The 11504-nt window shown below is 50.7% G+C and overlaps 1 protein-coding gene across 1 annotated transcript; it reads left to right on the forward strand.

Moving 5' to 3' along the window:
- Positions 1–1279: 1279 nt before the first annotated feature.
- On the forward strand, positions 1280–5330 carry Tmem185b (transmembrane protein 185B). Its single transcript, XM_015501691.2, has one exon. It carries the CDS (start codon positions 1698–1700, stop codon positions 2748–2750), a length of 1053 nt encoding a protein of 350 aa, XP_015357177.1. The 5' UTR covers positions 1280–1697; the 3' UTR covers positions 2751–5330.
- The last annotated feature ends 6174 nt before the right edge of the window (positions 5331–11504 follow it).

The following is an 11504-nucleotide window of genomic DNA, read 5'->3' on the forward strand; positions in this document are numbered from 1 at the left end:
ATGTCCAGAGAAAGCTATCTGCTGGGTCTGGATCTTGATTCCCACATCCCTGTGGATGAGCTGGAAGCTGGGGCTGTGAGGGTGCAGGAAAGTATCCTGTTTCCCCCTGAAAGGTCTTCCTTGCTACTCCACAGAGACTCTGATGGCCCATGCATTCCTCTGATGACTTCCCCCACCTCAGAGTCCAGGACTTTTGTATTGGCATCCCACACCCACTTCTGGGAACCAGACCAGGTGAAACCAGTGGGGGCTGAAAGGCAGGAAGGCCAACCAGAGTTCTGCTGAGCAGGGGGGCAAAGAGAAAAGGAGGTAGAAATCCTTGGAGGCCGGGATGGGGGTGATGAGTGGTCAAGAGAGAAAGAGGTGCTCCAAATCAAAGACCGATTGCAGCTTTGTAGCCCTTACTGATCAGTCCCCAACTTCACAGACAAGGAATCTTAAGCCAAGAAAAATAGGGGTCAATCTACATAGGTTTTACAACTGGTGAGTAGCTGGCCTGGACCAGAACCAAATTTCTTGACCTCTGGTTTGGTGCCCTTTCCCCAACACAATTCTTCAAGAATCATTCCCAGGCAGGAGTCAAAATGAGGTTTAGGGACTTGGAAGTTGGGAGCCTTGAATCTAAATTGCAACTTTGCTGCTAATCTGTTGCAGTGACTTAGAGCAAAAAGAATCCCTATCCAGGACCAGTTTCCTCACCTGCTCCCTCAGGACGTTGCTTTGGGTCCTGTGGAATCCTAGCACCCTCACCTGCACCCGCTCTCCACTCCTGGGGTGTAAAGGACGGGTAAAAGATCGCCGCAGCCTAGACACTCGGCACAGCCACTTCACATGGAGCTTGATAATGTTTGTTGCCCAGTCAGGTGGAGCTCTACCCTGGGAGCCACCTTACCCCATGAACTGATTGCACACGTGGGCCTCCCTCCCGAGTCCTGGGTCAAATCCACTGTCTCGCGTTAAGGTCCACACAGACCCGCGCTGGCCCACACTGGTCTTCACAAGTGTACATGCGTCCTCGGCAGTCATACGGTCACCGGCACCCACTCCCTTGCTCACACTCGCCGGCCCCCGCCTTTGCTCGTGTCCATGCCGTTCCCTACTCCGCGCACTGGCACCGGAGCTTCGCCGCGGGAAGCAGAGCCCCCAGATTTGTACTGGGAGAGAGGCAGCGAGCTGCAGGCGAGAGAGGAGCACGGAGACGACGGCGCCTCCAGGCCCCGCCCCTGCCCTCTCCGGGCTCCGCCCCCGCCCCGCCCCCGAGCCGGCTGGGAGGATATGAGCTCAATCCCGCCTCCTCGTTCCGGCCGCCGCCAGGAAGCGTCCGCCTGAGGTCGCGGCCCGGTCACTGCCTACGCGCCAGGTGAGGACTCGGTAGCGCTCCCGGCCCCTCCGGGCGCTGCACGCAGCAGGTGCCTTCCCTGATGGGTGCGGAATGAAAGCGAACAGAGCCGGCCCCCACCCAGCTGGCGGCGGGGCCGAGGCAGCGCCCCCCTCGTAGACGCCGCGCAGCCCCGGGCCCGCGCACGCGTGCCCCAGCGCGCTCCGGCCAGNAGCCTCCTCCTGGCTGGCCCCCGCCGATGTCCACCTAGAGCCGGGGCAGCCCAAGCCAAGGAGGCGGCGGGCCCTGGGAGCTGCAGGGACGCGGGCGCCGAGCCGCGTGAGCAGAAGGCTCGGGCAGGTGGACGGCGGCTTCCGCCATGAACCCCAGGGGCCTGTTCCAGGACTTCAACCCGAGTAAGTTCCTAATCTACGCCTGCCTGCTGCTCTTCTCCGTGCTGCTGCCCCTCCGTCTGGACGGCATCATCCAGTGGAGCTACTGGGCCGTCTTCGCCCCCATATGGCTGTGGAAGCTCCTGGTCATCGCGGGCGCCTCGGTGGGCGCTGGCGTTTGGGCCCGCAACCCTCGCTACCGCACCGAGGGGGAGGCCTGCGTAGAGTTCAAAGCCATGCTGATCGCAGTAGGCATCCACCTGCTGCTGCTCATGTTCGAAGTCCTAGTCTGTGACCGTGTGGAGAGAGGGACCCACTTCTGGCTGCTGGTCTTCATGCCACTCTTCTTCGTCTCCCCGGTGTCTGTGGCCGCCTGCGTCTGGGGCTTCCGACACGATAGGTCGCTGGAGCTAGAGATCTTGTGCTCAGTCAACATCCTGCAGTTCATCTTTATTGCCTTGAGGCTGGACAGGATTATCCACTGGCCGTGGCTGGTGGTGTTCGTCCCCCTGTGGATCCTCATGTCGTTTCTTTGCCTGGTCGTCCTGTATTACATCGTCTGGTCCCTTCTGTTCCTGCGATCCCTGGATGTGGTAGCCGAACAGCGAAGAACACATGTCACCATGGCCATCAGCTGGATAACGATTGTCGTGCCTCTGCTCACTTTTGAGGTCCTACTGGTTCACAGATTGGATGGGCACAATACATTCTCTTACATCTCCATCTTTGTCCCCCTTTGGCTCTCGTTAATAACTTTGATGGCTACAACGTTTAGGCGAAAAGGAGGCAATCATTGGTGGTTTGGTATTCGCAGAGATTTCTGTCAGTTTCTGCTTGAAATTTTCCCATTTTTAAGAGAATATGGGAACATTTCATATGATCTCCATCATGAAGATAGCGAAGATGCTGAGGAAACATCCGGTCCAGAAGCTCCAAAAATTGCTCCAATGTTTGGAAAGAAGGCCAGGGTGGTTATAACACAGAGCCCTGGAAAATATGTTCCTCCACCCCCCAAGTTAAATATTGATATGCCAGACTAAGCGCTTTTCCACCCAAGGCCCTTACGTGAAATAGAAACCATATACACACACACAAATTCCACCTTGCTTTTGCCTCTTTGTTCATCCATCCCAAACCTGGAACTGGAAACAGGCTCCAAACACATCAGCTCATGCCTTGTGAGATTGATGCGGATCAGTGACTCATCAGTATGCACCATAGATAGAGGAGATTGTTTTAATCTGTGGTTGTGTGTGTGTGGTGTGCACATGGGTGATAGAACTTGCTTTCCAGGTCGGTGTTTAAGAGCTAGCCAAGGGCAGTAAGTTGTTTTAGTAGGTCCTCAAAAGAAATAACTACACAACTGTTTGATGGTGGTTGTTGTTTTTAAGTGCTAGTATACCTGTCAACAGTATTGTTTAAAAAGTATTTTTATACATTGCTAGTCTGTAAAATTGTATTTCAGATTATTGTGCCTGTTATGACAGAATAGCAAATATATAGAATTCTCTTTCCACCACTGGTTTATAAACCTCATAGTTGTTATTTCTAGTGTCCCCACTGTTAAGATAGTTTTTCTTTGGGCTTTGCTGATATTGGTCTTTAATATTGTAATAGACGAATTTTTCTAATGGAGTGAATCTGCATATATAGTATTTATATGAATATTTTAGCAGTGTAATATATTCTAGTTCTCTGCAGTACAGTGTATTATGTTAAAGTATTTTTTTAAGTTTCTATGTGAAGATAAATGTCTATTGCAGATGTACATAAAGACTGCATAAGATGTTCATATGTACCCTCTTGTGGGATCATATCGAAGTACTAGGTATAAATGTAGGAGTTGAAAATCCTGTGGACCTGAATATTCAATTTTAAGGTCTCTTAGTACCTGTTAGTAGAGGGAGGAGCCACCACCCTTTGGACACAGTGTGGTACCAGGCCATAAAGTGATACTGATGTTTACCACCTCAAATTTTTCCACAAGTAGTAACAACTCTTGAGGAACAACCAAAGTCAGCAAGTGGTTGTCCATTTCTCAGGGTGTTAGAATTTTAGTTTGTTGTGATGTAAAGCATTACTTGTCATTGAAAAGCTGAAGATAGTAGCCTTAACCAAAAATAGTCAAAAGATGACTTTTATTTTAAGGTCCAGACTTTTTGGTCTGTCAGCCGTAGAGAAACAATAGTTCAGGTTTTATTTTTAGGAAAGTACAGTGTTTGTTCAGATACTGGTGGTACACCAGGGAATCAGAAGGGTAGAGCCAGACCCTTCAAAAGTGATATTCTGACTGAGAACAAATAAACACTTTGAAAAGGAGTTTGCAATGAAAAGGAGTGCTCAAATTACTGGGAGAAGACGACAGGGAACCCACTTTTATTAGCAACTTATTTAAAATTTTCTAAACTATTCTCCATGTTGTGAGTACATAACTACACCCTTTGCTCTAGCTATGAGGCAGACCTACCTGTTCCATTTCAAGAAAAAGATAAACCTAAATTCACCATTTTTGTCCCATCTTAAAGTAATATTCTTAGTCCACATGGCTAGTGACAGAGAAGCCAGTCCTAGAGAGCTGAGTGCCTGCTGGCCTGAGGACGCCACAGCTGGGATATGTTGGCTGCAACAGCATTTCCCCTTCCCATAGCCCTCTCACGGTGGTTTACACCTGCTAGCTGAATGTGGGAATGAGGACCTACACTGAGCCAGTCACTGTGCTGGGCAGTTGGGGATACAATGGAGAGCAGTGGGGATGTGGCTCCTGCCCACTGGGAGTGTATATGGAAAGTGCGAGCCTCGCCTCCCATGGCAGTGAGTAGATGGTGCTCATCACAGCCATGTGCCTTAGAGGGAAGAGCTGAGAGCAGCTGTGGGAAACCCATGCGAAGGTGCCGCTAGCTTCACAGTGACCTTTACCTGGAACTTGAGGCCCATCTTTGTTTTTAGGAGCCAGGTGCTCCCCTCTCGGTTCCCCTTAGCCCCCCAAAGATAACTGATAAGATCATTAAAATTGAGCAGTGAAGGAGCAGGTGTTGGAGGAATGGGGGGGGCGGGGTTTGGGGGCTACAGGGGGATCACCAGCCCCTCCTGGCTACAGGTTCCAGGTAAGGGCTTGTTGGTAGCTGGCGTAGTCCCTTAACCCTGGTGGGTCCCTCTCTACTCCCACCCAGCCGTCATCATCTCCTCTCCCACAGTGTGTGGTGTGGATGAGCCAGTGCATGAAGTGTGAGGACAGCTTCCCACCTTTAGCTGTCCCCTGCCAGGCCTTGTCTTGTCTCCATACTTGGATAAAAACAGCCAAGTGACAGGTTGTGGAACTGTTGTTGATCTGAAGTCAGTGCAACCTCAGCTGTGCCTGAGGGTTTATGTGATCAGGGCACAGTGACTCCACGGAACTTAGCATGTCAATTCTGTCAGTCTAGTTTCTTCTGCAAAACAACTTTTACTGCTGAACAACCCCAGACCCTCAGTGGCCTGCAACCACACTCCAGGCAAGAGTCTGACCTGGGGCCTGGCTGAAGGTACAACATTCCCTGAGCTGTGTTCCTCTTTCTCATGGCAGAAAAACAAGGAGGCTAAGCTAAACCTTTCAAGCACAAATATAGTTCATGTCTATTCTACTTCTCTACAGTGCAGCGTATTATGTCCTGCTCACGTATGTGACTTATGTTACGTCTGCGTTCTGGTGGCCAAAACACACAGCCACACCTGTGACCTCTTTGGTTGCAAGGTCATTCTAAAGGAATTACAAAACATATGGTGGATCATGAATTATTTTCTTGCCTTCTGTTTTACAAATTTTCTTTAATTTTTAAGTAATGTTTAAGTTGTTGCCATTTGAAGGAATCTGTTGAGAACCTGAAGTGTGAGGGGAGGACCCTGCATTCAGGCTCCTCAGTGAATTGGTGAGGCTTGGCAGCTCTTGCGGGACAGTTTTATGAAGGTGCTTCTCTGCGGGGTTATTCTGGGTACCATGGGAAGTCAAGGCCAGGTGCAGGGAGAGTAGCCAGGCAGCAGGTGGTGGGATACAGGAGAGCGGAGTGGAGTCGGGCCTTCCCCCAGCCCTCTCCAGGGCTCTGACTTAGAAAAGAATCCATGAGGACACAGGTATTCACAGATAGGCAGGAAGGCTGGGGTCAAATTCAGCAAGCACACAGGGATCTTGGGAAGTTGTATAGCTGGAAACGCAGTCAAGGTCATACCTTAGGGACCGTCAGGAATATGGTGGAGTAAGCCTCAGATGTATGTTCATTCTGTAGCCTCCAGGATGTGAGAAGAGCTCTTGCTTCTGTAGCTCTGGAGGAAGAGGCAGGACTCACCCAAACTCACGCAGTAGAGGATTTGCCCACGAAGGGGGAGGTAGGGTTGCAGACACTGAGACACCACAGTTACAAAAGCCCCTGCTCCCCCTCCTTGGCTATCTGGCATGCACCCTTCTTTCCAAGCTCACCTCAAAAAAAAAAAAAAAAAAGTCTCCCATCTTACAACTGAGCCTCACACAGTGGCTGGTCCCTTCCCCGAGGGACAGAGGCATTCCAAAACCACCTTACAGATTACATCCTCCAACTCCTGAGCTAGGATGTTTGGGATGTCTCTTCCTCCTCCAGTTTTGTCTTGGTTTTCTTTTTCTTTTTTTTCTAGAATGTATGGATTAAAAACAATGGCACAAGATGCCCTCCAAAATATGGCCCTAGGACCCTGGGAGTCTATGAAGTCCTTGCCCAACTACACATCTTGGGGAGGCTTCAAGGTGGCACTGTGAGAGACCAAATGCAGAAGCAGATGTGGGCACATAAATGTCTCCTGTTAAGCCAAACATTGAAGGTTTGCAAATGTGGAAAAATAATGTCACACTCCACTCACTGGTTTGGTTTGATTTGGTTTTGAAAAGTGGTCATTTTCATTTTTTAAAAAAGTTAATGTATTTATTGTTTTAAAGTGAATAAGCACTTTTAAAGTTATTGGCTTTAATTTCTACCATGGTAAATGTTGATATAACTCAAAAACCTTGGGTCCTCAATCATTTTTAAGAGTGTAAAGGGGAACTGTGGTCAGGACTTGAGAATTGCTCCCCTTTTAGGGAAAAGAAAATAGAAATCAGGTGAAATATAAAGTTCCATGTGACACCGCAGGAAAGGGAGAATATAGGCCTCTGTCCTTATTTCTGCAACAGATCACAGGATGGCTTCTCTCTCCTGGTCTCCAGGTTCCCTTTGTCCTCCACCAGCCCCTGGTTGGTAGGTTATTTAACCCAGCCAGGTAATTCTACAACTTTGTCCCAAGGGAGCCTGATCCCTTTGCTGGTCTTGCTGGCGTTTTTGACTTCATCTTACTACTAGATATGGAGGTACTCGGAGCAGCCAGGGGGATCCCCTGGTGCTGGCCACAAGCCTGGCTCTGCACTGGCAGCAACGTGATTTCCCCTTGATTCGGTAGTTCATCAGAAAGGTGGCATCATTTTTCCCCAAGGGGAAAGCCAGGGGTGGTAGCATCACCCAAAGCTCACGGCCACTCCTGTCTTCCAGGATGTCCTGTTTGTCAAGCAGTTCCTCTGAGGGCAGGGAGAGAGGAAGTGGGTTTTGAAATCTTTCTCCACCACAGCTCAGAGCTCGCTCTCCTCTGATTCTCCTTTCTGTGCACCTCCCCTTCACTCCCACCTCTGACTCTGGAGCCCAGGTGCCCCTCAGTATGGATGGCTGAGCCTCGAAGCCAGCACTACATGCTTCCAACAGGGAGCACCAGCAACACTCTAGTGCAGGCTCTGGGGCCACAGATTCCGTCAAAGCTCAGCCCGCCCCCGGCTGGGGCCCCTTGAGTTCCTTCATAGCTGTCACAGGAACCTGCCCTCTCTCCTCGTCTGACTTGCTCTTGGCCTGAGCAACTCTAGAGGTGAAAAATGGTTGGCCATTCAAGGCAGAAGTCCCACCACACCCCTTGCAGGAAGGGAAAACGACCAGGCTTTAATCAAGGGAAGGGAATCTATAGGAAATTCAGGCTGACCCACCAGCCAGGGACCTTTCCAGGGCCACCCCACACACTCAATAACCAGAAGCCAAGGAGAACACAGCAGGGTCCAGCTGTTTGCCTCAGGCCACAGTGGTGTCCAGCCAGGGGGGCCCACCACCTCCCCTCCACTCCTCAGCAGGAGCCCACCCCACCCCACCCTGTCAAGCAACAGTCTGCTGTGTGCTGAGCAGGCCTTCCCTCTCAGTTTTGGAGGTTGGAAGTCCAAGACCTGGTCCTAGTATGGGGTGGGGGATGTTCTGCTGACAGATCTCACCTGTGCCCCCAGGGCAGGAGAAGGAGAGAAGGCACTCTGGTATCTCCTCAGAGGACACTCATCCCTCCACTAACCCCGATTCCCTCCTGAAGGCCTCATCTCCTAACATTGTCACATAGTGGGTTACGGCCTCCACATGTGATGTACAGGGGAACACAGTCAGTCCACAGCACATACTGAGTGTAAAAATCCCAACGGCAGGGACCAGGCCCTGTACTCACTCACTCTCTGGTGTTCCAAGTACAGTGACATGGGCTGGGAGAAAGGGCTACCTCCGACCAAGCAGGTGAAAGCTGTCCTGGGAGCACCCGAGAGTGGGCAGGGTGAGCCTGGTGTAAAGATGGGGTGTCACAGCACGAGCAGGCCTGGGGCTGTGGGGAGAGAGGGGTGAAGTAGCTGTCGGACGCCTTTGGTGATAGTTAATAGTGACTTAAACAAACAGGAACATTACAAGAAATCCAGAGGAGACTGACCCACAAACAGGGTCCCTTGTTCAGCGCTTTATCAGGAAAGGCAGGCTTTCCACCTTTCCATGCACATCCTTGTCCCCAACTATCGAGGATATCTGCCCCCAGGTCACCAGACACAGCTGCAGGTGTTGCCTACGGTCAAGGATGGCCAGAGGAGAGGAGCGGTCACTTCTCTGGTCTCTTTATTTATCTTTATTCTCCCTGGCTGGGATCAGGGCAGCCACCAGGAGGGCACCTGCCATGACTTCCAACCTGACACAGGTGGAGGATGGCTCCCTGAGCCCAGGGCTGCCAGCAGGACAGGAGGGAGCCAGCAGGGGACCATGGAGAGGGATCCAGGATGTGGGGAGAGGGGTTGAGAAGACGGGGTAGCAGGCATCTGGTCGTGACTGGCCTCAGCAGGAGAATTTTAATGTTCAAAAGGCCATGGAAACCAAAGGATTTTAGTAGATCTATGTTTTGAAAGACCATTCCAAACACGATTTTAAAAAGTTGGAAAGAAAAAAACTAAATGCTCAAGAATTGGAGACTAAGTTTAAAACATTACACACATATATGCTGGAATATTATGCAAACTTTGGGAAAAAAGTTTTATTGAACTTTCAGAGTTCAATAAAACCCACCAGGTGTAGTGGTGCAGACCTCTAGTTCCAACTACTCAGACGGCTGAGGCAGGAGGATTCCAAGTTCAAGGCCAGCTTGGGCAATGTCGTGAGACTCTGACTCAAAAGAGCTGAGGATGGAGCTCAATGGCAGTGTGCTTGCCTAGCATGTGCAGGGCTCTGAGTTCAATTCCTATACTAAAGGATAAAACAAACAAAAGAAAAAACACAGTCCAAGAAAATTCAATAATTGTATGACGTAAATTGTCAGTTGAAGGGGTTGTGAGATAAAAGCACTATATTAAAATATGCAGGAGAAGATTTCCAGGAAACAAAGCACACAGTACGAATGCTTTACCTTTCTTCCTTTTATGTCTTTAGCCATTTTTCTACAACAAGCACACCTAACTTTTCTATTCAGAAAGGGGAGTACTTTTGAATTCTGATAGCCTGTTCTAGGGATGTTGAGCCTAAGCTGGGGGCAGACAGATCTGATGAGATCTTGGGGAGAGGTGTGGATGGAAGAAGGAGGGATTTAGAGCATGCTGGATCTGAGATGGGACCTAGGTGCTAAGGTGAGAGGACAATTCAAGAGCACTTCCTGGTGAGGAAGGAAAGGGGGCTTCAGCCAGGACAGCTCCAGACCCTTTGGTCTCTGTCCAGGCTTCTCTCCTGCTCCTGGCTTGGTTTTCCTCTCCTCTGACAGAAGGATGGCACCTGCCCCTAACACAGCAGGTGCCCTGGCAGTGATTCGCACTCAGTAGCGGAAAGAGGGTCTACCCCTCTGCTCTATCAGGTCCTGTGTGGGGTCACCCAGAGCCCACTGTGACTCTGAGCAGCCCCAGATCCTCACAAGCTTACTGGCATTAAAAAGAGAACTCCCTGGGTGCCAGGTTTATCTAGGCTCTGGAGGAAGTGCTGAGAGAGAATCCAGGGGTGGGACAGTTCCCTTGGGCAGACTGGCTTGTTCCCGCCTATTCACTTTGGCACTTTGAAATCACACAGGTGCAGCGATCAGAACGCATCTGCACCATCCTGGAGCCAAAATACAAAACATGCCTTCGCAGCAAAGGGTTTGGGGAAAAAGAGCTGTGGTCATAGGGCTGAGACCATGTGCCAAGTGAATCATGTGACTAGGGGCAGGCCACTGACCCCTCTGCGCTTTGGAGGGTCAACTTTGTCAAATCACCACAGTGGTCAACACTGTAATCTGTGACTGCCTGGGACAGAGAGAAGCCAGCCTGTGTTCCTGAGCAGGGCTGAATGCCAGGGGGCTTCTGCTGCATCCTCTGCCCCTGCCAGCACTGTGGGCATCCCCCTACAGCCATGCCACCCTCTGCCAGTCACTGTTCTGGCAGTTCCCTGTCTTCTAGGTCAGAACATCCATCTCACAGGAACTCCGAGTGGCTGGACATAGCCTGGGTCACGACCTTCATGGGATCCCCCAGACTGAAGTGTCACCTGGCCTTGCTTGTTCACGTCTATAATCCCACTGTTCCTGTCTTCAGTAGGTGACTAACATATACTATTGAGAGGGAGAAGGAAGTTTGGGGTGTGGTCCCTCACCTTGCTTCTTCAGTGACTCATTAATAGACACACCCCAAACATTGGTTGTCAAGACAAGGGGCAGAGGCACAAGACAAAGGTGGAGATGGAAGTACTTCCTGTTAGATCTCCCCCTCCCTTCCTCCCTCCGTGTGTGTGTGTGTGTGTGTGTGTGTCTCCCCCTCCCTCCCTCCCTCTCTCTCTCCAGTGCTGGGGCTAGAACCCAGGGCCCTGTGCATGGTAGGCAAGCTCTCTACTGCTAAGCTACACCCCAGCCCCTGTGTCATCTTATCTGAGAGGAAAATCCTGCAGAGACTCCCCAGAGACTTCCTTCATTCTACTAGGACAGGATCAGGACAGAGGCTGGAGAGTCCAAGACCAAGGCGTCCTTCCCTTCCAGGGAAGGATGCTTTGTGCTCCTCTCAGCTTCTTACGGCTCCATAGTCAGGTGCCCTTTATCCCTGCAGGATGACATCTGTGCCTAACCCTCTCCTTTCTCTATCCTAATCCTGTGGGACCTCATCTTAACTTGATTACATCTGCAAAGACCCCATTTTTCCAATAATCATGGTTCCAGGGGTTAGGACTTGGACATATCTTTTGGGGAGACAAAATTTAGCCCCAACACTAAGGTTCACAGGGCTATTGCCACCTTCAGTCCCCTCAGCACAGGTGAGATACCCTAAATGACAAACAGCAGAATTCCTGAGTCTGGGGGACTTTCTCAATAATTGGAGCAGGCTTGACCCATGACCCTTGACCCATGGGAGCTGGCTGCACCCCTTTTGGGACTGGTGTCCCTGCACAGCAGGGCAAGGTGAGAGGCAGGGCTGTCCTGCTCACTCTACAGTGACCAGGGTCCTCCATACCAAAGATCCCTCAGGACAGCGTCTGCTT

The sequence above is a fragment of the Marmota marmota genome, unplaced genomic scaffold (genome assembly GCF_001458135.2).
Source record: "Marmota marmota marmota unplaced genomic scaffold, marMar, whole genome shotgun sequence".
Lineage (NCBI taxonomy): Eukaryota > Metazoa > Chordata > Mammalia > Rodentia > Sciuridae > Marmota > Marmota marmota.